The 26,863-nt window shown below is 38.4% G+C and overlaps 1 protein-coding gene across 2 annotated transcripts in view; it reads left to right on the plus strand.

Moving 5' to 3' along the window:
- Window positions 1-1,885: 1,885 nt before the first annotated feature.
- The window catches only part of PDS5A (PDS5 cohesin associated factor A), a 113,500-nt gene continuing 88,522 nt past the window's right edge, over window positions 1,886-26,863 (plus strand). For both annotated transcript variants that reach the window (XM_090266968.1, XM_090266969.1), the window contains exons 1-2: window positions 1,886-2,299; window positions 3,165-3,340. In XM_090266968.1, coding sequence (XP_090123094.1) covers window positions 3,203-3,340 — 138 coding nt within the window. In that variant the 5' untranslated portion in view covers window positions 1,886-2,299; window positions 3,165-3,202. The remainder of the gene's footprint in view (window positions 2,300-3,164; window positions 3,341-26,863) is intronic.

A 26,863-nucleotide genomic window follows, 5' to 3' on the forward strand; every position in this document is an offset into this window, starting at 1 on the left:
CCAGGGCACATGCCTCGGTTGCAGGCCATGACCCCAGTTGAGGGTGTGCAAGAGGCAATCACGTATCTCTCACACATTGATTTTTCTTTCTTTCTCCCTCCTCTCCCCTCTTTCCATAAAGTAAGTAAGTAAATAAACAAATAATAAGAATGTCCTGGAATTTAAAATAAATAGAAACAAATTTCAGAATTCCTATATTTTAGAATAATATAAATTTATTTTTGTGTTGTAATCCTTGGAGCTTACTATTTTTTGAGTTCTTACAGTCAAACAATATAAACAAAATAAGAAGTTGCATAAAATTAAAATTTGTGGGCATACACAAAACTCCATTTAATAATGGATAAATTACCTAGAGCAAGAATGAAAGTGAAAAGGATCACTCTTTATTAGCACCATACTCAACCAATTGAGCAACCAGCCCCCCAGCAAATCACTCTTTAGTGATTTAAATGACATTTTAAAAACACTGTGTGAGGGATAGCCTAAAAAGAGAGTAGGTGTTGGGCAGTTTTATAGTTTGGATAGACAATCTTGAATGAATTCTGCCAACTACGTACTCTAAATGCCCACGAATACAGCACAGGTTTCTAGGCAGAGTTCTAGCCAATCAGCAACTGTGGCAGTTAGATTCCAAGATAGCTGGGATCTTCCTTGTGTAATACCCAGAAAACAAATTTTACATTTTAATATTTTTAACATTTTTAAGATCAAGTAAATGATGTGGAAAAAACCAATGGGTACCTATCAAGAATAATTTAAATGAATAATTGCACATCATTTTAAACTATGGTCGTTGTCTGTTTCAAGAGCTGAATGCTATTTCATATTACTTTGTTTTTTCCTAAGTCCATTTTTTCAAATTATATATGTGCTTCTGAGGTTCATTTGCTCAACCTTTTACATTAAATTGTTCAAACTCACTGCATTGGGTTTTCCTCTTGTTGAAAGAAAGTTATTCTTTGGTATAATTTATAACATTTTAAAAAGTGAGTTCTTCCATGCCCTGGACGGTGTGGCTCAATTGATCGGTGTGTCCTGTAAACCAACGGACCCCGGTTGGATTCCCTGTCAGGGTACATGTCTGGGGTCCCTCCCAGTAAGGGGTGCCTGGGAGAAGCATCAGATCGATGTTTCCTTCCTTCTCTAAAACCAATAAGCGTGTCCTCCGGGGAGGATTAAAAAAAAAAAAAAGAAAAAGAGAGATTCTTCCATGTTTACAAGAACCATCTAGTTAATTTTTTAACGTACTTATTTCTGGGTTCCATGGTTTGGGAGTGGAGCCCAGGAACTTACGTTTCAGACCCTTCTTTGAGCACCACTCAACTCTGCTATTTTTCTACTTTACAACCTTCAAAATATTAACTTTAGAAATCTAAAGAGGAGAGGGCTAACTCCGGTGATTGTCAGAAGGTACAAGAATGAGCAGCCCATGTTTTGCCATGTTACAAAACTTGTCCTCAGTTTGCAGATCTGTCCCTAGGGAGGAAATTAGTTCATTTTCATAGAGTAATTAACCGTCTTTCAACAAGTTCAGTCCACGTCCCTCAGGATGACCCCCAAAAGTCTCGAATTCATTTCTGCAACATAAGTTAAAGCTCTCTGTTCGTCCTGCATGCCCTCCCAGCACCCCATGAACCGGCTTCGCTTCCCGCCACCCGGGCCCCTCCTCTGCTCGCCTTTTGGGCCGGGCTTCCCCAAGGCGCTCTGAGCCGCAGGTCTTGGCGCCAACCGGGTGGCGGCGCTGTCTGCCCCACGCGCGGCAGCCAAGGGCCCGAGGGAGGCGGAGGCACGGCTGGCGGAGGAAGGGGTGGGAGCCAGGCGCTCGCCCTGCTCTCGCGTGCTCTCGCACCGCTCGCGTGACCGGCCAGTGTGTGCGCGAGGCGTCGGCTCCCGGGGACACGGCCGGCCGGGCGCGCGCCGCTGAGAGGGGCGTCCGGGTCCGGGTCCGGGTCGGCGGACCCGGCCGGCGCGAGGTGTGGACGTGTGGGCCGCGGGGATTCCGGGCGGACACAAGCGCACACGGTCCCGGAGGAGCCTTCTCCGAAGCTGCTCTTCCTCGGCCAGACGGAGAGCGGCAGTGTCTCCCCTTCCAGCGCACACTCGCCCCGCGTCTCCCCCCGCGGCGACTGCTCCTCCTCGGCTCCGGCAGCCCCAGCGCCGCTCCGGGGCGGGCGGCGGCGGCGGCGGCGGGACCCACGAAGCCGCTTTGTGTGCAGCCCGAGTAGGGGCGGCGGCGCAACCACCTGACAGAGGCCCGGGAGCGCGATACACCTTCCGCCCGCATGAGGAGGAGGAGGTAAAGGCGGCGGCGGCTCGGCTCCCGCCCTCGGCTGGTGAAGGGAGGGGACGGAAGGGGAGATGGGGGCGGGGGGGTGCGGGACCGAGGCCCGGCGGGGCTGCCCGGAGGTGCTGGTAAGGCCTTGCCGGGGCAGGACGGCGCCTGGTGGCCGGGGCCAGCAGAAGCCGCTGGGGTCCCTTAGCCGAAGTTGAAGGAACAAAATGTGAAGTGCGGAGCCGCGTCAGCCGCTTCCTTGCGTGGGGTTTGGGGTGCAGGGCGGCTTGTTTTCTCCTCCCGCGGGCGTTGGGCAGCGGGACAGGGGAGGGGCGGGAGCGTGGCGGGGATGCCGGAGGTCCCGAAGCTGGGCCTGGCAAGGGCATTCGTTCCCGGTAGCCGCCGCTGCGTGTGGGTCCGGTCTGGTCCCTAGTTTTGCGGCCTAAGCCGAACCCTATAGGCCTCGCGTTTCCTTTCCCGAAGGGGACCCGCCGTACGGGAACTCGGTGTTTCTCTCCGATGGAGCCGGGGCCTTGGGAGCCTCGTCGGACTCCCGGGGCCGCCAAACTTCGGACCTCGGTGCTTGGGGATGGATTTCATTGTGAAAGGCGGAATGGGAAACTCCTGGCGCAGCTCGGCGCCTCCCGCGGCCGCAGCGGCTGTGCCGGAGAGCCCCGTGGGCCCGGGGCTGGAGGGGCCCGCGTGGGTGGGGGCGACGGGGCGGCCGCCGGGGTCCAACCCCGGGAAGGAGCGGGTGGCAGGGCTGCCGCCTAGTCCCGAGCCTCAAGGGAGATAGAGTCCTTTGCAGATTAGAGATTTTTGAAATGAAAAAAAAAAGAGGTTACAAAGTCGCCCCTTTCCCGCTGAACTTTTGTTTTCTGACCGATAGAGGCCGGTAGAGGACTGTGAAAGAAGTTGTCCCCCAGGATGGACTTCCCCGCGCAGCCCAAACCTGCCACTGCCCTCTGTGGCGTCGGGAGTGCCGATGGGAAGATTGCTTATCCTCCGGGGGTAAAGGAGATCACGGACAAGATCACCACCGATGAGATGATCAAACGGCTGAAGGTAAGCAAGCGTGGGACAGGATGCCGGCACTCCAGACGGGTGTGGGAGGAAGTGCTTTCTCCTGGGGAACTGCTGCACTGCTAGGCCTGGCGTTAGAGCCTCTCCGACCAGGCTTTTTAAAGAGAGCTTATCTCCTGCTCCTTGACGCCATCTGAAAGGTATTGTTCTTTTTTGGTTGTATCTTTGAATAATAAGTTCTGGGGCTGGGTGAGAGGTCGGCGGGGGGGGGGGGGGGGGACGGGACGACACAGAGCCATCATGAGAAATTAAAAGGAGTGTGTATGTTTTAATCTTGGTTTTTTAAGCATAAGAATTCAACTTATAAAGTTTGGTTTTTTTTCCCCTAGAAATCTTTACGAGAATACTGTTCAGAGTAACTTACAACCTTAAATGTAGGTAATGATTAGTCTAGGAAGTACTATTTTCATCAGCTTCTGAAGAGACTTGATTTAAGTGCAAAAGGTTTCTTTAAAGGTCATAATTTTATAATGTCCGGAAACGTAAATGTGTATACAGTATGGTTAAACTTTGACAGAAGGTACTGGCTTTTTAAAATTCAGGCTTGAAGTAAGGTGAGGTCTTAGATCCACAGGTTCAAAGGGGTTATAAGAAAGAGTACTATGGCTCTTTTTATAGAAATCAGCTTATGAGTATTTAGTTTAAGCATGGTGGTCCTAAGGTCAAGCTTGGAAGTTTCAGCTTTATGTTGGTCGATTTTTTGCTGTGTTGTATGGGTATAGGTTGTGGCCTCAGCCTTGCAAAATAAATTCTGTTCTTGTTAAGGGATCAGCTTGATGCAGTGATTCTCAACCAGGGCATTTTCGACCTCTCAGAGGACATTTGCCAATGCTGAAGGCATTTTGGTTGTCAAAATTGGCTAGCTTGGAGCAGGGAATCCAGCTAGGAAACTGTTAATAGTAGTCTAGGTGAAAGATGTTAAAATCTTGAAGTAGGGCTATGATAGTGGGAATGAAGAGGTAGGGAATGATCCAAGAGACAATTCAAAGTTAGAATCAGACTAGGTGTGATGCTAGGGAAGATATAGTGTTCACACTGTTTCTACCTTGGTGAAATGTGTTTTTAGGGAATGATTGTGCCCCTTCTTTGTTCTTAGAACTTAGTATAGTGCCCAGTGAATGGTTACAATGTTGTGAGTGCTTAATGGATATTTGAAGTATTCTTTAAAAAAAATTTCATTGATTTGAGAGAAACATCATTGTGCCACTTATTTATGTGTTTATTGGTTGATTCTTGTATGTACCCTGACCAGGGATGGAACCCACAACCTTGGCTATCAGGAGGATGCTGTAACCAAGTACCAGGCCAGGACCTATTTAAAATGTTCTTGTAATTTAGTGTTTAAAACCTAATTATTTGTTGCCTCTTGAAAGTATAGGACACAATACCTTCCATTAAAATAAGTCTTGATACTAAAGATGGTACATGAAGTGAGGTGCTTAATTGATATTTCTTAAGGTTATATTGAGTATTTTAGAGATGCTGAAAAATTATAAAATATAAAAAGTAAATTTGTGGATCTTTTTTAGTGTATTCATATGAAGAATATTCAAACTTGAATTCTAGTGATGGATAATCTGGTTTTAAAAGTTATGACTGTACAGTATATACGTTTTCCAATTGACAATAGATTAAATGTCAGAAATACTGTGAACCAAGTCTAGAATGAGCATTGGGTTAGGGTATTCATTATGAGTTCTTTTGGAAGTTAAAATTGACGTGCATATTAACCAATTTGAACGTCCTGTGCTAAAACTTTGCTTTTCTTAAGAGTTTTTAAGATTTTGTCTTCCTCCTGCCTTTCTAAGTATATTTTGACCTAGCACTATTTAGACTTTTTAGGGGTCCTTGTTTAAAGTATTAGTCTCATTTGAAGTGTAGTTTTCTAAATACTATTTAACTATATTTTTGATAATTTATGTTTAGACCCTAAGGCAGATTTTATAAATTCAGTAATTATTATTGTAACATAGCAACAATGTTCGAATGCTTTATAAATACAAAGAGGGCTTAAAGGCAAGTAAAATCTTGGTCAGTGGAATTCAAAGATATTTGGTCTAATTCTATTTAGTTTAAATAATAGTACAAGCATTTTTTACAGTGAAAACATAATTTTAGAGTAAAAGGGGTCTTTTAAGAAATTCTGGACTCCCTCTATTTACAGATGACAGAATTTAGGCCCAAAGTGGCCAAGTAACATTTAATAAGGTCAGTCATAGGGCAGGTTAGTGGCAGAGCCAGGGCAATAACATATTTATTTTTATTCTTATAGATGCCTTGTCTAAGAAGTAGAACTAAGAGGTGGTGGTTTTTATTATACAATTGAAAACAGTAAAATGAAAAGGAAAGGGAATCAATGACAGTTTAGTTGGTCTTTTGCAGGGAGATGTAGGACAGCTTTTTCTTTTCTTTCTTTTTTTTTTTTTTAGAGAGAGAGAAAGAAACATTGATTTGTTGTTCTACTTATGAATTCAATGGTTGGTTCTTGTATGTGCCCTGACTGGGGGTTGAACCCTCAACATTGGCATATCAAGATAACGCTCTAACCAACTGAGCTACCCAGCAGGGCCTAGGACAGCATTTTTTTTTTTTTTTTTAGTTTGATAAATTTATTGGTATTGTAGTAAAGACATTCATCTCAGTCATTTCTCTCTCCCATCTTGACTATGGGTTAATATTTTGTTTGAGTCAAGAAACATATGCAGACAGGGATGTTATTTTAACATAAACAGTAAAATGGACAAAAATTTAAAGTTTGTCTACATTAAAGCAAGTTAAATTCATGTATCTTGATACCATTAAATCAAGTAAGAACAAAACTGATAGTCGTATGTACATTTCCATTGTTTTACTTGGGGCTTACTCTAATGAATGAAAGTGAACGAAGTGTTAGGAGTATCAGGCTGCTTCTCTGGAGTTACTACCTTTTAGAAGAGCTTAGTGAGTAGTTACCTCCACTAAGACAGTCAGAAGCTGCCTGCAAATTTAACATTGTAGAAGTGTTCAGGAAAATCATTATACTACATTTTTCTTTTATCTATGACTATACCTTTAAAGGTGTGTTTGTCACATTAAAAAAAAAATCATATACAATACAAAACTACACACAAAAAAAACCCTATAACATAACTCTAACAAAGTATATGCGGTCAAAGATTCCATAAAACATTTAAAGATGCATTTTCTTTTTTTCTCTTTTCAATATTTAAAATGTGCTTTTGAGAGACCATTGGTTAATATGTATACACTTAAACCATTTTATTGTATCAAATAAGAATTCCTGTAGTAAGTACAAATCAAATTGGATTTCACAAGATAGTAACTTAAATGTTTTGACAGTTATAGAAAGTACATCTTTCTCATTTTCCATCTTCATACAATGTTGCTTTTATGCTATTTGTTACCTTTTAAAAAATAAAAACAGCCAAATATTTAAGTATTATGTACATTTAAAAATTTTTGGTGGTGGTTTGTATTTTATAAGAAATTGTTTCCTATGACTTGCCTCAAGTCTGGTGGAAATGCTCCCAGAAACTAAGCTAATAAAAACCAAGAGAAGCACATTCAAAATACTGACTTCCTTTGATAGCAAACAGTTATTCTTTGAACAAATGAAGACACACAAGACCCATTAAGGTGAAGTGGGCTATATCAAATACTCAACAGTTTACATAAAATTTTTAAAAAAATTTAGAGAGCTAAGCCTCTGTATCCACTGATAGCAATGCAATATCTAATTTATGATGAAACAAAACAAATGCCCATTAGCAAAAACAGTATTTTAATTTTACAAACTTTCAGTATATACTCCAGTACGTTTTCCTCCCAATGCCATACTCCCTTCTCTGTAAGGCTGCTCCTGGGAGCCAGAAAGTTTAGGTTAATAAGGGAGTTAAGTTAGAGAGTAATTACTTGCAGTTTAAACAAACAGTAACTTGTTGCTTCCATCTTAATGTGCTAATAGTTGTGTCTAAAAAAATATGCAGTTCTTACAAAGGTACCATTTCTGATTTTTTTAAAATTGTAACCTTTGGAAAGTAATCACATGAAACTACAAAATTAGCAAATGTCTTGAAATCTGTATATAAACCATAAACTATGTCTAATTTCAAACTCATTTATTAGTGTGCCAGTCAGTCTTTAAAAAAAAAAGTGGCTCCAAAGATAGTCTTATACCATTTAAAAAGGAAACTGTTCCTTTTAACTTTACGCCACCCCACACCCCAATTTCAAAATAGATCATTTAATTGTCTTGGTCATGGACATTGCCGAGATGAGATTTTTCTCTGTTGCTCCTATAGCTTCTGGTTATCAGAAAACCCGTGCTTTCTTTTATTAAAGGAGTTTGGGTCTGCCGATGTGGTGGGTCCTTTGCAATATTCAACTTCACGTTTGTTTCTGGAGTCGTTTCCTATGGTTCGCTATCTTCATCTTCACTAAGAGCGGCTGCTAATGAAAGGGAGTTTGGAGCAAGAGTTGGAACAGTTTTTTTAGGTTTACTTGATCCAAGTTTGATGCATATGGCTGAGGCTTTCTTTGTCGCCTATCCACGGCAAATCCAAATTCGTAGACATTTGTACACTTTGTTAGGAGGCCTGCGGAAGATGGCTTCTCAGCGCTGCTACTGGGACTTCCCTCTCGTGACTCTGGCCGCTGCAGGTCGCTGCTGCTCCTCCGGCGAGTCCTCTCCCAATTTCCGGTCCGCCATTTTCCCCGCGGCGCCAAGCGCATTTTTTTAACGTTAGAGAACTATTGTGATGGTTTGAAGCGTCCTTGAAAATAATTATTAGAGTTTATCTTGGAAGAGCTAAGATATTTTTTCATATTTTAGAAGTTTTGATTTCTAAGGAACTAAATACTTTTATATCCAATCACACGGGCTTTTTGTCAGTTCCTCAAACATGCCATGTTTATTTCTGCCTAGACAGATTCCACATTATTTCGGCCATACTATCATTCCTGTCAATTTATTTGTCATTTCTTTATTCTTCTTAAGGAAAGTCTCTTAGACTCTCCATTGTATGCTCTTTTACCTTCTTTATATCACTGATTATATTTGTGATATAGGCTTATTTGGCCTGCCTCCCCAACTTCTCTGTAAGCTTTGTGAGTTACAGGTACTATAGATATATTTTTGTATCCTTCCAGTGCCAAATTTAATGCCTGGCACATAATTAGGTGTTCAACAAATCTTAGTTGAATGAACAAGTAAATACCTTGAATTAATACTGGATTAGACAAATATTTTTGATAATGAAAAATTACTTGAAAATATTTTGAATTACTGGGGTTGGTCAAAAAGTTCATCTGTTGCCCCCCCCCCCCCCCCCATAAAATGGCTTTAGTAGTGCTTAGTTGTCTTTAACTTCATTTGGAACAATTTTGTTAGATTGTATTGTGACAGCTGTCATATCAGTGTGCATGTAAAAAGTATCAAAACTGGTGAATTTTTGTGTAGCCCTTTTAATATTGAAGATGGAAGGTTAATATTGAAGGTGAAAGAAAATACGCATTTTCAGCATATTATGGTTTATTATTTAAAGAAAGTTTAAAAACACAACTGAGATGCTAAAAAAAAGATTTGTGCAGTGTACAGAGAAGTGCTGTGACTGATTGAACTTACCAAAAGTGGTTTGCGAAGTTTTGTGCAGGAGATTTCTTGCTGGGTGATGATCCACAGTCAGTTTGACTAGTTGTAGTTGATAGTGATCAAATCGAGACATTAATTGAGAGTAATCAATGCTATACCACATAGGAGATAGCTGACATACTCAAAATATCCAAATCAATAAAATTATTGATAAAAATAAAAAATGTCTTTTATTTTATTGAAAAAAATAAACTTTTTGGCCAACCCAATACAGTACCTTACCTGTATACCAGAGATGATAAGATACATACTTAGAATTTTAGGACTAAAATTCCTAGGTAGCTTAGAGTTTATATGGTTTTGTTCTAATTTTCCAGATGGAGAAACTGAGTCTAAGGTTGTAACCAACTCTGTCACATAAAGCTGAAAACTGTCATTAACAGTTTTGTTATTTAAAGATAAGTTACAATTATGTATTAATTGACAAATATTAAAAGCCATACAAAAGTAAGTTGGCTGTTTTGGAAAGCCAGCAGACAGTGTGCTTCCGATGTTATATTAAGTGTGAAGGTCTATAGTTCACAAAGAGCCTTCCTCTTATATAATTAAATTTTGAAACTAATGCAGAGGTCATGTCTGATAAGTTTTATAATACATTCAAAATACTTTGTTGTACAGAGTTCCATTATGTGATTCTGCCCACAGTTTGTTATACACAATCTATCTCTGATCATGTATTATTGCTATAGACCTATGTGCCCCACACATTTTTTTTGTTCCTTTCTTGCTGTTTTGGAGCTTCTAGGCCCTTGATAAGGCTTGGTTTTTAGAGAGAGGGAGGGATGGGCAGGGTGAAATTTGTTTCTGATATCCATTTCTTATGACCTGGTCTCAGAGCTCAGTGCTCTGGACAGTTCTCTGGCCACAATTCCATACCAAAGTCAGCTCTACAGTATTCCCTCACTTATCATGGGTATTATGTTCTAGACACCGCCCCCCCCCCACATACACACACACATGATAAGTGAAAATCTTCAAAGTAGGAACCTTACATTTATTTTAGTATTTATGTATATTTTAAGGCTTTATAAACCCTTCCCCACACACTTATAAACTATTCCCAGTCCCTTATTAACCTTTCCCACTCCCTTATTAACCTTTTCCACACTTTTATAAAACACTACTTATATTCTTAAACATATTCTACACCCTTAAACCTACATAACTTTAACAACATACATATACAGTACCACAAAATCCCATGATATAGCGAAAAATCCGTGATAAATAATTAAATATAGTATTTTTAAAAATTCCGTGATACAGGGAGGCCACAATAAGTGAGCCGCGATATAGAGAGGGACTACTGTATTTATTATGTCACAGAATCAAATCAAAATAATCACTATCTTGGTGCTAAGACTTAGGAAAGATAAAATAATAAGAGTTTATTGTTCTGAAAATTTTTCTCCCATCAGGTATTACTTCTGTGGTTTTTTTCATTTGTCTGTAATCTTTCTTTTTGTGTCAGCCATTCTACCTCTTCCCCACATTCTCACTTCTGCTTTTTAGAGTCTGGCCTGACCTGTTCGATAGTTTAGTAGGAATTAGAATATGGTGGGCTTGATTTAATGTAGGGCATCCCCTTTTCTCATCAAACCTAGGTTGGGAGAGGGGAGGAATAGATTACAGGCAGGAAGGCCATGAATTATTTTCTTTCCTCCAGGTGGACCCCAGAAATACTTAGTTTGGTTGTAATTATTTTCACCTCTATAAATGATTTTTACCTATCCCTAATTGCCACATAGTATGTTGATTTTACATAAAATTCAGTATGTAATTTCAACTCTAAATTCTCATATATTTTTAACATTTATTAATATAGAAGATTCTGCTAAGCATTAAAAAATTAGGTGGAGAAACAAAATTTCTTAAAATCAAGCCCTTAAAATATAGCCAGTATGTGTTGGTGAAGTAATAGTGTAGCACAGTTCTTATTTTAGATTTGATCTGTGTAGAACTATTGTTTTTCAATCCTGTGGTTTAAAACAGCAACATTTTTTGTGATATATATGCGCAGTATATATATGTGTGTGTATATATGTACACATATCATAACATTTACCATTTTAATAATTTTTAAGTGTGCAGTCTGTGACATTTACAGTGTTGTACAACCATCACTACTCTCCACCCCAGAACTTTTTCATATTCCCTAACTGAAACTTTGTACCCATTAAACAATAACTCTCCATTCTTTCCTTTCCCCAGCCCAAGCAGTCACCATTCTACTTTAAGTCTCTATGAATTTTCCTACTCTATAAGTGGAATCATGTAATATTTGTCCTTTTGTGACTGGCTTATTTCACTTAGCCCAATGTCTTCAAGTTTCCTTCATATTGTAGTATGTGGCAGAACTTACTCTTTAAGTCTGAACAATATTCTATTTTATGTATGTAATATCTTTTGTTTATTCATTCATCTGTCAATGGACACATGGATTGCTTTTACCTTTTGGCTACTTTGAGCAACTTTTCTTATTACTTGGCCAGGGCTTGACTTAATTATTCCTCTGCTCCACATTGCTTACTGGGCTCACCCAGTGGTATTCAGTTGGTGACTAGACTGGTCTAGAAGATCCTCACTGGCTTCTCTCAAACACCTGGTGCCTTGGTAGGAATGGCGAAAAGGCTGGACTCAGCTAGGCCCTTTTTCCTGTGTGTGTCATAGTCTTAAGGCCTTCACATTGCCTTTCCAGCAGGATAGTTGGACTCAGGGCTCCAAGACAAGATGGAGAAAATTGCCAGTACTTTTAAAGACTTGATTCAGAATTGGCAGTGTCACTTGTAACCTACTCTACTAGTTAAAGTAGTTACAGCCCAGCCCACATTCAAGGGGAGAAAAATCAGCCCTACTTCTCAATGGAAGAGGTAGGAAAGAATTTGTAGCCATCCTTAATCTACCAGAGGCGCTCTCATGCCCTGTACCAGCTGTACATTCTGTAGTATACTTACCAACTTGAAAAACATTTAATCTCAAAAACAACAGTATATATTTGCAGCCGACTAGCTAGATTTGTAAAATTTACTTTTAAAAACTGGAAGAAAAAATTGTAGGAGTGTTTTATGTGCTGATTAGAAAAAAATATGGTGGAGGCTTATAATTTGATCTTAGAACTGTTGAATTTTTACTGGAAAGTGTTACGGCTGATTATAATGATGACTTTTCTATCCCCTCTTCTTTTTTTCTTTTTTACTATCTCAACTTTTTATTTTTGAGACATTTTACACCTCTAGAAAAATTGGAAAAGAGTGTGCCTTCAACACTTATATCCTTTTACTCAGACATTTGTCACATTGGCTTGCTTTTAGGTTTCTGCAGACACAGACACACATACAACATACTTTTTTGTTTAAGCGTATTGAAGACATGACATTCCACCTCAGAATGCTTCAGCATTCTTAAAACAAGAGCATTCGCCTACTTTATCACAATTATTATCATGCTCAAGAAATTTAACATTGATACAGTGATATCTGTTATACTGTCCATAATAAAATTCTCCCAGTCGCCCTAAAAAACAATTTGGGTTGCAGCATAGTATCACATGCTTTTATCATGTCTCTCTTCTTCTTAATCAAGAAAGTTCTCTCACATTTTTTGAGAGTGGAGAGGGATTGTTGTTTTGAAACATTTGTCTTATAGGCTGGGCAGTTCATAATCTGTTTTTGTCTCGTTTCCTCATGCTTAGATTCAAGTAGAACTTTTTTTTTTTTTCCAAACAGACTGTGCAAGTGTTCTTTGCATTATATCAGGAGGCATATAATATTATTTTGTCCTATTGGTTATGCTAAGTTTGATCATTTGATTAGAGGTGGTCAATACTCTCCATTGTAAAGGTGCCTTTCTCTCCTTTGCAAGTAGTAATATTTAAGGTGACAATTCGTAAGAGTCATTTGTTTTACAATAATTCTTAACCATTTTAGCATCCACTTTGATGGTTATAAAATGTCGACTTTGTTCATCATTCCTTCTACATGTATTAGTTGGCGTTCTGTAAGGAAGAGCCTACTCGCTGCCCTCATTTAAAAAAAAATTACTCATAGATTCTTTATTCAATGCAATCCACTACTGTCTGTTTCTTTGAGAGTCAAATTGGGTGTCTTTTTGAAACTTCTTGTGTTTTTTTGATATGTCTCTCTCAGTCTTTCAGCACTTTTTTGTTTTCTGGTACAAGATGATCACCTTGTGTTTCCTTGCCCCAGATTTGGATAGATCATGTTCTCTAAAGAGCCCTATTTCCATTTTAGGGAACAGTATTTATAAATGAAGATCTGGGCATGGGCATTATGTTCACATTGTTACTAGGACATGATTTCTCCAGGCCCTTTCAGTATGTAGAATTAGAAAAAATATATTCATAAACTTTAAATCATGAACTCATTCTGCCTACCTTCAATTGACATCTAACACCACAAAGTTTTTCCTAAACTTCTCCATTACCTATTTGTATCATCCTTCTCTTACAGTGTAAACCTGTTTTTCCTTAACTTTGATAAATTTATTTATTTCTACTACCCTACTGTAAGTACAAAGAATTCAGACCTATAATAGTATCCTTTTGCAAGATTTATTTACAGTTCTTTCTGTCCCTTTAAGATTATATAGACTACTATGTTTGTTAGTTACTTGAATTTGAATTCTTTTGTCTGAGTGGTCATGTTATTAATTTTATATGCAATTTATTTCCTTCTGTTTGTATTCAGTCAATCAGTCTATCAGCTCTTTATTTCCACCGACATACATCCTTGCTTGATGTTTTTTATTGTAAAAACACAACTTAAAATTTATCACCTTAACCATTTTAAGTGTACAGTATAGTACTGTTAACTATATGCACAGTAGATATCTAGAACGTTTTTATCTTGCAAAACTGAAACTCCATAACCATTGAACAACTCCCTATTTTTCCCTCCCAGCCCCTGGCAACCACCATTCTACTTTCTAAGAGCTTGCCTACTTTTAGATCCCCTCATATAAGTGGAATCATACACTATTTGTCTTTTTTTCTGGCTGGCTTATTTCACTTAGCATCATGTCCTTAAGACATCTCCATGTTGTAAGCATATGACAGGATTTCCTTTTTTTAAAGGCTGTATAATACTACATTTTGTGTGTGTGTGTGTGTGTGTGTGTGTGTGTGTGTGTGTGTGTGTGTACCACATTTTCTTTATTGATCAGTCCATTGGTGGACTTTAGGTAGCTTTCACCTCTTGACTATTGTGAATAATACTTCAATGGACATGGGTGTGCATACGTTTCTTTGAGATCCTATTTTCAATTCTTTTGCATGCGCGCGTGCATGTGTGCATGCACACACACACACACACATATATATATATAGAGAGAGAGAGAGAGAGAGAGACTTTGTTGCTGGGATTGCTGGATCATATCATAATTCTATTTTTAATTTCCTAAAGAACCACCTAAATTGGGTTTCCAGACCCAAATTCCACGGTGGGGTGGGCAGGGGTTTCCCCACACCAACAAACAATTCTCGAACACCAGCAAGTTGTCCCAGAATTCAGCTCAATTCTGACACTACCTACATGGAGGAAGCATCAGATTCCACAGTTTAAGGGTTCAGTGCTACAAGACTGTCTCCCTGCCTCCCAAAACACACTTTTGATGCCGGGTTACCTGTGCTTCTGACTGCCTACAGTTTGAAGGTTCCAGTCAACCCCTCCAGCTCACAATGCCACTTGCATGTCCAGGTTGTCATCTGTACTTCTAACCAACTGGCTGTAAAGTAGTGGTTCCCACAACCCCCTCCTTGGGTTTGATAAATTGCTAGAATGTCTCAGAGGACTCAGAGAAACATGTTACTAGATCACTGGTTTATTGAAAGTATATAACTTGGGAACAGCTAAATGGAAGAGATGCATAAGGCAAGGCTGTGGGAAGGAGTGTGGAACTTCTTTCATTCTCCAGGGGCATCACTCTCACCACATATCCATGTGTTCACCAACCCAGAAGCTCTCTGAACCCCATCCTCCTGGATTTTAAGGTGGAGGTGGATGGGACTGAACATTATAACTTCTAATCACATGATTGGTTTTATTAGCAACTAGCCTTCATCTTTGGATGCTTTCCAAGTCACCTCATTAACATAATGAAAGATAACCTTTTTTTCTTTCTTTTTAAAAAAATTTTACATGAGCTTTACTGTATTTAATTTTTTCACTCTTTACACGTAGGAAATTCCAACAGTTCCTGGAGCTGTGAGCCAGGATTTGTGGGCGAAGAACAAATGTATATTTCTTTTTTCTTTTCCTTTCCAGTTTCCTACCCAAATTCCTTTTTTATTTTTTTATTGATTATACTCTTAACAGTTGTCCCAATTTTTCCCCTCTTTTCCCCCTCCACCCAGTACTACTCACTCCCTTTGGTGATTCCCCTCCTTTGTTCATGTCCATGGGTCATGCATATAAGTTCTTTGGCAACTGCAGTTCCTAGACTTGCTCTTAACATCCCTCTCTCTATTCTGTAACTACCAGTTTGCACTTCTTAATCCCATCTCCTTTTCCCTGATTCTCCCAGACCACTCCCACTTGCCACCATTCCAATATTCTCTTTATTTTAATATCTGTGATTCTCTTTCTGTTCTGCTTGTTTGCTTAGTTTGTTTTTTAGATTCAGTGGTTGATAGTTACGTATTTATTCCATTTTATTGTTCATAGTTTTGATTTTCTTAAATGGGTTCCTTTAAGATTTCATATGATAATGGTTTGGTAATGATGAACTAACTCTTAGCTTAACCTTGTCCCAGAAGCACTTTATCTGCCCTTCCATTCTAAATAATAGCTTTGCTGGATAGAGTAATCTAGATTGTAGGTCCTTGATATTCATCATTTTGAATACTTCTTGTCAATCCCTTCTAGCCTGCAAAGTTTTATGGGAACTCTTTGTAGGTAATTATCTGCTTTTCTCTTGCTGCTTTTGAGATTCTTTCTTTATCTCTAACTTTTGACATTTTAATTATTATATGTCTTGGTGTGGTCCTCACTACATCCATTTTGTTTGGGACTCTCTGTGCTTCCTGGACTTGTATATCTATTTCCTTCACCAAATTAGGGAAGTTTCCTTTGATTAATTTTTCAAATAGGTTTCCAGTTTCTTCCTCTTTCTCTTCTCTGTCTGGCACCCCTGTGATGCAAATATTGGAATGCTTGAAGTTGTCCCAGAGCCTCATTACACTATCCTCAATTTTTGGATTCTTTTTCTTCTTGCTGTTCTGATTGGATGTCTTTTTCTTCCTTACGTTCCAAATCATTGATTTGATTCCCAGCTTCATCCATTCAACTGTTGATTCCCTGTAAATTGTTCTTTATTTTACTTAGTGTCTTCTTCATTTCTGATTGGATCATGGTTATGCTGTTGAAGTACCCACTGAGTTCCTTGGGCATCCTTATAACCAGTGTTTTGAACTCTTCATCTGATAGATTGCTTATCTTCATTTTGTTTAGTTCTTTTTCTGGAGGTTTGTTCTATTCTTTCATTTGAGCCATATTTCTTTGTCCCCTCATTTTGGCAGCCTCCCTGTGTTTGTTTGATGTATTAGCTAGAGCTGCTTTGACTCAGTGTCTTGGTAGTATGGCCTAATATAGTAGGGTTCTATAGGGCGCAGTGGCACAGCCTCTCCTATCACCCAGGCTGGGTACTCAAGGTGTGCTCTCTGTGTGGGCTGGGTACTCCCTCCTCTTGCAGATGAGTCTTGATTGCTGTCAGCAGGTCAATGGGAGGGATTTACCCAGTCCAGACAGCTGGTAGGACTAGCTGTGACCCCTGTCCAGCAACCTCCTCTCTCCATGGCTTGTGGAGATGATTTGATGGTCCTCCAACATGGTCTGTAATTGTCTGCTGGGAGCACAGGCTCTGGGGTTTCCCAGGTGGTGTAGGCCAAGGTCAGCCTGCATCTGTGTTCTGTCTGGGGCGCCTTGGCTTAAGCTATAAAGCAATGGGCAGATGGCTGCTGCTAATGCTGGGCCTGGGGCTGCTCAGCGTACGGGGCACTGGGCTCAGCTGTTGCTTTTTTGAGCACATTTAGGAAGGTCTGAAGTCTGCACCTAGCCCAGCCACTATTACCAGCTTGGGTGGGCCCATAAGTTGGATGGTGTGGAGCCTTAGGTAATCATGGCAGGGGCTTACAGTATGAGCCAGGTTGGTGGAGACCAGTTATTGTACCTCTGCATTATGGCTCTGTGTGGGGGAAGGCTCAGAAAAGGTACAGTGGTTGCTGTCTGTAGTTCTGTCTGGGAGGAAGATGTCCCCCAACTCTCACCGTGATGCCAGACACTTCAGTTCCTCCCCATATGCCACTGCTGCCCTTCAAGATGTTGTCCCAGTGCTGGAGTCTGGAGGGAGGAAGTCTGAGTAAGTCCATTTGTGAGGGGTCTCCCAAGAGGAGATGCCTGAGAACCCAGTTTCTTACACCAACCTAACCCCCACTGGTTTTTACAGGCAGACGTTATAGGGGCTTATCTTCCTGGCACTAGAACCCTGGTCTGGGTGGTCTTGTGTGGGGGCTGGGATCCCTCAGTCTCAAAATATCCCCCCATTTTATATCCACCACACATGGGTTCGGGACCAGTCAATTCAGTGTCTCTGCCCCTCCTACCCAGCTGGATGAATGTGGTTTCTTTAATTCCTTATTTGCTGAACTTCCATACAGCTTGATTTTCTGATGGTTCTGGGTTTGTTCTGTAGTTTATCTGTAATTTTACTGTCATTGTGCAAAGTGGAGAGTTATGTGTACCTACACCTCCATCTTGACCAGAAGCCTAGGTCACTGTTCCAAATATATATTTCTTTACAGATCATAATATTGCACCACAATACCATGCTGTTTTCTGTAGCAGTTGCATCCTTTTAAATCCCCTCTAGTGCACAAGGATCCCAGTTTCTCCACATCCTTACCAATGCTTGTTATTTTCTGTGTTTCTGATAATAGCTGTTCTAACAGGCGTGAAGTGATACCTCATTGTGATTTTGATTTGCATTTTTCTGATGAGCAGTGTTGAACATCTTTTTATGCTTGTTGGCTGTTTGTGTATCTTTGGAGAAATGTCTGTTCAAGTCCTTTGTTCACTTTTAAATCAGGTTATTTTGTTATTGAATTTTAGGAGTATTTGTATTTGGTGTTAGGGGTTACTTTTCAATTCTTTTTAAATTTATAAGGTCCAAGAGTCAGACTATATACAAAATTAGAGTTTTACAACCATCTTATCCCTCCTACTCCATTTCCGTGTACCCAGCCACTATAGATAGTCATTTTCATTAGTTTCTGATTTATCCTTCCTGTGTTATCTCCCTTCTTACTCAAAAGGTAGACTACTATATATATATATATCTTGGAAATCACTTCATATCTGGGAAACTTAAAATTATTTTTCATGGTTTTAGAGTATTCCATGAATAGATGTGCCATAGTAGTTTATTCAGCTTGTCTCTCATTGTTGCATTTGAAATAGTTTCTAATGTTTTACCATTACAAATAATACTCAAGTGAATAACTTTTTTCACATGTTTTGTATTTGTGGAGGTATATCTTTAGGGTAACTTCCTATGAGTGGGATTGTTTGGGTAAAAGGGTAAATCTGAGAGTGATATTGTTAGAGGTGGCCAAATTTCCCCACCAGCAAGTATAAGAATGCCCAGCTTCTCAATAATGTATTATTAAGTAATACTTTTAAATTAGCAGTCAAATTGACATTTATAGGTTGGAAATGAAGCCATTTTATTGCCTCCTGGCAATAAGAGAAACTCTTTATGGGAATGAGTAAATAAAACATGTGTCAACTTTTAAGTTCAGAAGGTTAAGAACTCTATTTAGATTTCCCTAAAAACTCAAAGGAAATTGAGTGATATGTTTTTTTAGTTTGTTTAAAGAAATGAGGGGGTGGAGATGGAGACAGAATGTTAGTAACAAATGATGTTGAAATCATGAAGCCTCACCTAGTCTTAATTCAATACCTTGAGTTAAATAGAAATTAGGTGAGGACTTATTAAAAATAATATATGAAATTAGTAACATTGACATATAGAATGTCAATAACATGATTTATTTTCCCTATGTCAGAAATCTGTAGATGTCCAAGGAAAAACTGACTGGTGTTTACATCAGGAGAACAGATTTAAGGACATTAATGAATTTTGTTTCTATTAGCTTTTATTTTCAAAGTTAATTGTTTAAGTTAAACACTACTTTGGCTGAGGTAGTTGGCACATGGAAGTATGTCTGTTTTAATTCCCAGGTCATAAAGATAAAATTAGTGGAGTTTATACATTAAATAAAAGCCTAACAAGTTTTTATTTGCTGAAAACAACAGATCAAGAAATTTCTAGGTAACAGTTTCAATAGAAAGACAAACATAACAAAGGAATTTACTAAATTAAAGTTTTTTTATCCTCACCTCAGGACTTTTTTTTTTTTTTTTTTCACTTCTTTTAGAGAGAGAGAGCGAGAAACAAACATTGATGTGAGAGAAAAGCATCAGTTGGTTGCCTTCTCATACACACCACAACTGGGGCTTGAACCTGAAACCTGTGTATGTGCCCTGGCTGGGCATCAAACCCGTAACCCTTTGGTCTGGGGGACAATGCTCCAACCAACTGAGCCACACGACAGGGCTGGCAGTTGGTCTTTTACATTAAAGCAGAGTTTCCCAGCTGGCATGCTTCTACACAGTTTATAGATATGCCTAAATACAGAGCCCCTCAGCCTTTGGAGGTTACAAATATATCATTTAAAAAATATTATGTGATAGTTTAAAAGTAGAGAACTGCCATGATATGTGTTGTTGTTCATGTTACAAAATTAGTATTAAGATTAAACATTAAAAAGTTTACCAAAGTAGGGGGCACTATGATTGGGGCTAATAAAGCCAAACCTTAAATACATTAGTCCATCAGGGGAAACTGGATTTGTACTAGACTAGTACTGGAATGGACACCCTGGCTGGTTTGGCTCAGTGGATTGAGCGTCGGCCTGCGAGCTAAGTGTCGCTGGTTCGATCTTCCAGTCAGGGCACATCAGAGAAGGAAAACTCTGACTCCAAAAAACCTCCGCTGCCTTGCGGCATACCTCTTCAGGGGAAAGGCTAAGGGAGTAAACCCCGACAGAAAATCCGGAGCCGGAGTCCCTAAGGCGGTTTGACGTTGTAGTCAACACCGGCAACTCCTGCGGCGCACCTGAAGCCAAGCTGTATTGACTCCGTCTTTCCCTTGGACCCTTCAGCTGCGAAGAGAGGGGTGTCTGCTGCATGGGCAACAGCAGACCCTCCATATCACCCTGCCCAGGCTCTGTAGCTTCAGCTTCACTGGAGAGGACACTCCAGCGTCATCGCAAGATGTCGATTCAACACAGGAGGAGACAGATACCGTGTCACTCCCGAGTCGGACTGCACAGCCATTCTCGGCGGTGCAGATAGACTCTTAAGAAGCTACACCATCGTCTCTTGAGACGGACTGCTGCCGACGACGACGACTGGAATGGATTTCCATTCGTATGAAGAATATTTGAGGTTATCATATAACTTATAAGTTAAATGCCAGTTATCTGCTAGGATTGTATCTGTTTCTTTGGATAAAGAAATATTAAGAATTTTGATGGTCAAGAAACATTTCCTGGAGAAGGTGACAGTTGGACTGGGATTTGAAGGCTCAGACTTTGGTAAGCAGATGGGTGGTAAAACATGCCAGGCAGATGAATAGCAGGGCGAAGACTGAGAAGCAGTAGTGGGGCTGGTTTGTTTGAAGAGAAATGAGTAGAACAGTTTTGATAAAGCTAAAGCATCTTAAAAGAGACATGTTTGGGAGGAAAAAGAGGACAGTTCCTGTGGAATTCTTTAAGTTCTTAAATATCAAAGAAAGGAATTTGAATTAAAAAAAAAAATCTTTAAGGTGTTTGAGCTGAAGAATGATGTGTCTAAGTGTTACCAGACAGTTTCTTAAGCAAATGAATACCAACTTTTCTTTGTGGTCAATTTGTAGAGTCTTTATGCTCTTGCCCAGACCATATAGCATCTTCGGTTGAACAGTAATCCATTTCTAAACGATACTGTCTGAATAAATCAGTTGCTGAGAGTTTCGTTTCTGGAAGAAATTTAGAAAATGGTTTTCTTCTTAAACCATCTACCTAAATAGCTTTGACGAAAATAGTGAAAATTATCAGGCAGTAATAAAACAAAATTGGTTTTAGATCTCTTGGGAGTAATGTTACGTAATTTGGTCTACTATATTCAGTTCTCATCCTTTAATTGATATTTTATCAGATTTTTAAAAAATTATAATTAACTCCTTAAATGAAAAAGAAAGGAATTTGGATTTTTTTTTAGTTGCTCAGACATTGGAGCCGAAGAGTGATATGCCTAATCATGGTTTAAACTTCTTTCAGAAACAAGTGGTGTCTTTATATACACTGCTGCTGTCTCAATTGTTCTTTATGTTTTTCTATACTTTCTTGTTTATTATTCAATTGTTAATGCTTTTTTTTTTTTTTAACACTATTTATTTTTAGAGGCAGGTGAGAGAAGGAGAGAAACATAAATGTGTGGTTGCTTCTCACATGCCCCCAACTGGGGACCTGGCCCACAACCCAGGCGTGTGCCTTGACTGGGAATCGAACTGGCAACCCTTTCGTTTGCAGACCAGCACTCAATCCACTGAGCCACATCAGCCAGGGCACTACTTTTTTTTTTTTTTTTTTTTAACTAAATGCTATTTTTAGATCAATTCACACCACAGCAGAATTAAGTGGAAGTACGGAGTTTCCCAAAACTCCCTGCCTTCCCCCTTACCCTGCCTCTTGTGTCAACACATCACATCCATTACCCAGAGTACTGTTTTGATCAGTGGGCCAACATTAACATGTCATCATTACCCAAACTTTATACTCCTATTTCTAAATAAAATTTAAAATTTTATTTATATTGTAAATATTGATTTTCATGGAATAATATAGTATGAGTTATATCCATGTCATTAAGTAATCCTTTAAAATATGATTTGTTTTTAAAATTATTTTTTTAGAGAAGTTTCAGTTTCATAACAGATTTGAGGGAAACATATAAACATTTCGAATATATATACCCCCTTTTCCCACACATGCATAGCCACCTCGTTGTTAATGTCACTCACGAGAATGGTATGTTTGTTGCCAATGAAGAACCCACTTTGACTCATCATAATCACCCAAAGTCCATAATTTACATAAGGGTTTACTCTTGTTGTGCATTCTAGGAGGTTGGACCAAAAATTATACACAGAGTACTTTCACTGCCCTAAAAATCACCTGTGTTCTGCTTATTTAACCCTCCCCCCCCATCCTATACTATATTTTTTAGCATAGAAAATCCCAAGTGTTTATTATTTACATATTGCTTATCTTTTCTAGCAAAGTTAGATTTATTTCCTCTTAATATTCCTAATTGTGACTTATTTGGCCAAGGTAAAGCACTAAGTGCCAAATTTACTCATTTTAGGTGGATGCAGAAGATTTTAAATCTTAAAGATAATCAGCCTTCTCTAATCTAGATTTTGAGAGTTCTTAAATATCAATTGGTGTTTTTGTTAAGAATCAGATACCTGTTAATCACCCCCCCACCCCAAGCAAATGTAGTTGTTTGGGAGTGGGCTCAATTTTCTGCATTTTTTTCCCTGCATTTTAAATAAGTTCTTTAGGTGATTTTGATACAGAGAATATGCACTGAGAATCCCAAAAATATAGTTTACTTTCCTTATTGCTATATTTCATATTAACTAGTCTCAAAAATTTTGTCTGAAAAGGATTTTTAAAATTAGTTAGAGGATGTTTTATATTACATTAAAATTTTTCCCAGAAACAAATATTATTCCCTAATTATTTTAAACTTAGCTTTATTCTGAAAACATCTGAATTTATTTGGAAGGTTTGAGACTCTGTATGCCATGGCCTTTTACCTTATTTGGTGGTAATCTGTTATTTAGAACTCTATTAATCTACAATTCTGTTAGACGATTTAACTAGTAGTTATAAAAATGTAACAACAAAAATAGTCTCTAAAGGTAATAACTTACAAGCTCATTTGGAGTTAAAAGAACTGAAGTTGAATTAGTAGTTTATATATATTTTACTAATGAGCATTTTACTTTTGCCAAAAAAGGAATATTGATCAGTTTTACATTTTAAATATGGCTCTCTAAAATTAATCATTCTTATTAACACATGATGTGATTCCTGTGGAACTTCTGAATCTTCCTGTGGCTTTATTACTTGTCACTTCACTTTAATTATTTGCAAATGGGGAGTGCTTGAAATACATGATGGTAATTAAATAGAACATGTCAAGTAGTAAATTGCTTTATCCCTTAGTGAGAGATTACTTACTTCTCTGGCCACTTTCAAGATTATCCCCTTTTTTGACCCTGATGAGTCTTTTGTGTTTTTCTTTATATTTATCTTATTTGGGTATCTCTGAGTTCTATCTTTCATTATTATTGAAAAATAACCATTATCTCATCAAATATTTCTTACCATTTTTTCTCTTTTTCTACTGTGTTTCCAGTCTATTTGATAATATTCAACAGTTTGATATATGTCGTTTCCATTTCTGTGCTGAAATTCCTCATTGTTAATGCATGTTGTCTACCTTTTCCCTATATATTTTAACATATTAAATGCAGTTATTTTAAAGGACAGGTGGTCCCTGACTCACGGTGGTTCGACTTAAGATTTTTAAAAACTTTACAGTGGTGCAAGAGCAATACACATTTAGGAGACACTAATTTTGAATTTTGATCTCTTCCCAGGCTACTAATATGCCATAAGGTATTCTCTTGTGATGCTGGGCAGCAGCAGCAAGCCAGAGCTCCCGGCCATGCAATCACAGGGGTAAACAACTGATAATGCACAGTGTACTGTGGTGCCAATGTTTTTTGGATATTGCATTATTGTGTTCAAATCCCATCATGTCTATAAAACTCCCATCTGCGTCATCTGCTTCTGGGGAGGAGAAAAAAAAGGGCAATTACTCTTGACAAAACTCAAAGATAATTGCCCAGCATGAAGGCAGCAAGTCAGTAAGGCCATCACAGATGAGTTAGGACTTTCACAGTGGGTGATCTCAACTATCTTAAAGGGTAAGTGAACCAGTGATGCAGCGAAATCGTCAGCATTAATAACTCATTTTAATCTATGATATTTTAAATTTACAATGGTTTTTTTGTGATGGGTTTATGGTTTAACCCCATCATAAGTCAAGGAGCATCTGAACCTGTCTAAAAGCTTTAACATTTAAGCCATCTCTGGGTCTGTTTCTGTTGATTTATTTATCTCTGGACAATGTACTCCCTCCATCCCACCCACCCATTTTTGATTGAATGCTGGATATTATGTTTTTTTTATTTTTAAGATAGACTGAGGTAAATAATATTTATGCACAAAAGTAAACATTTCTCTTGTCAGGTTGTTGGTGTGAGGGATTAAATCAGTCTCATCTGGCTTACCTGGGTTTGCTGTGTATGGGAGAATGAAATTTATATACAGTGATGAAATGCACAAAATAATTATACTATTTGATGAGGGTTTTTAAAAATATTTATTTATTTTTAGAGAGAAGGGAAAGAAGGGAGAGAGAGAGGGAGCCAAACATCGATGTGCGAGAGAAACATGAACTGGTTGCCTCTTGCACACCCCTAATTGGAGACCCAGCCTGCAACCCAGGCATGTGCCCTGACTAGGAATCAAACCAGCAACCTTTTGGTCCACGGGCTGACGCTCAATCCACTGACCCACACCAGCCAGGGCTATTTAATGCATTTTAGCAGGTGCTAATTCATGTGTAACCCAAACTCTTATCATGACATAGGACATTACCATTATTTGTCTGGAAATGTATCTAACCTTCTGTTTTGACAACACTTGTAATTATCAGGCTGTTTGGATATAAAATTCTGAGTTGACAGTTTTAGTGCTTTAAAGATGTAATTCCAGTGTCTTGTCTTCTCCAGTGTTTCTGATGAGAAGTCAGTGGACATACAGTAAGTCCTCGAATAACATCTTTTTGTTCAATGTAGTTTTAACATTGATTAAATGTCATAAGAACTTAAATATTATTTTTACCAATTAGCCTATGGTAAAATTGGTTTTGTTTTATGTCATTTTGTTTAAAAGTCACAGAACCTATCAACAACATTAAGTAAGACTTAAAACAGTATGTATTTTTGTTCCCTTGTATATAATGTGTTGTTTATTTTCTGGCAGCTTTCAATATATTTTCATTTTTCTTTGATTTTTCAATAGTTTTACTGTGATGTCCTGAGGTGTGTGTTACACCATATTTTCCTGCTTTGGAACCACCGAGCTTCCTGGATCTTTAAATTTGTCTTTCACCAAATTTGGAAAATTTTTGGTTATTGTATTTTAAAGGTTTTTTTGGTTTTTTTTTCCTGCCCCCTTCTCCTTTCTGTCCAGGATGAAATTACAAATATGTTAGATTTTTTATATGATATTGTGTTCTGATCACTGGAGCTTTGTAACTTTTTCCAATCATCTGTCTATATGTTCTTCAAATTTGATAATTCCTATTGGTTTATTTTCAAGTTTACTTTTTCTTCTGATATTTTTAACCACAAGTACACCCTGAAAAATGTAAAAGTCACAGGGAGTGGGAGATCCTACATGGCATTAACTGTGTGTGTTCTACCCCCTTTTTAAATATATATTTAACTTACATAGAGTTAAGTGGATAAACCATAGTTAAAAATTCTATTCATGTCTATATATATATATATATATACACACAAAATCATTATCCAGATCATGATGTAGGACATTTCTGATACTCCAGTAGGCTGCCATATGTTCTGTTTCCAGAGACAGACACTATTTTGATCTCTATCAACATACCTTAGTTTTGCCATCAAATTTCATATAAATGGGCACATATTTTTACTTCTTTTGCCTGTAAGAGTAGAATTGTTGGGTCATAATGGTAACTGTTTAGTCTTCTGAGGAACTGACATAATTTCCAAAATGTGTGCCCAATTTTATATTCTCACTAGTAGTGTATGAAAATTCCAATTTGTCCACATCCTTGACACTTATAATTATCAGACTTTTAAAAAAATATTTTGTTTCTTTTATTTTTTTAAGTAATTTATTTATTTGTTTTATTTATTTTATTTTTAAAGAGAGGGAGAGAAACATCACTGTGTGGTTGCCTCTCACTTGCGTCCCAAACTGGGGACCTGATGTGCAACCTAGTCATGTGCCCTGACTGGGAATTGAACCAGAACCACTTGGCTCGCAGGCCAACGCTCAATCCACTGAACCACAGCAGCCAGGGCTTAATTATCAGACCTTTTGATTCTAGCCAGTGATTCTATTGGATGTGAAGTAGTATCACATTGTAGTTTTGATTTGCATTTTCCCACCGACTAATGATGTCAAGAGTTTTTTCATGAGCTTATAGCCATTTGTATATCTTCTTGGAGATATATTTATTCAGATCCCTTGCCCATTTTTATATTGGGTTGTATTTTTAGTATTGAGTTGTAAAAGTTCCTTACATATATTCTAGATACAAGTTCTTTATCAGGTATATGATTTGTAGAAATTTTTTCTGTTCTGTGGGTTGTCTTCATTTTCTCAATGGTGTCCTTTGAGGTACAAATGTTTCTTATCTTGATGAAGTTCAGTTTATTTATTTTTTTCTTTTGTCACTTACACTTTAGGTGTCATATCTAAGAAACCGTTGCCTAAATTATGATCACACAGATTTGTGCCTGTTTTCTTTGAAGAGTTTTAAGCTTTAGCTCTGACATTTAGATCTGATCTGTTTTTGATCAAATTGTTTAAAAATTGTAATTGATTTTAA

This window comes from Furipterus horrens, unplaced genomic scaffold (genome assembly GCF_987537825.1).
Source record: "Furipterus horrens unplaced genomic scaffold, mFurHor1.1.pri manual_scaffold_2, whole genome shotgun sequence".
Lineage (NCBI taxonomy): Eukaryota > Metazoa > Chordata > Mammalia > Chiroptera > Furipteridae > Furipterus > Furipterus horrens.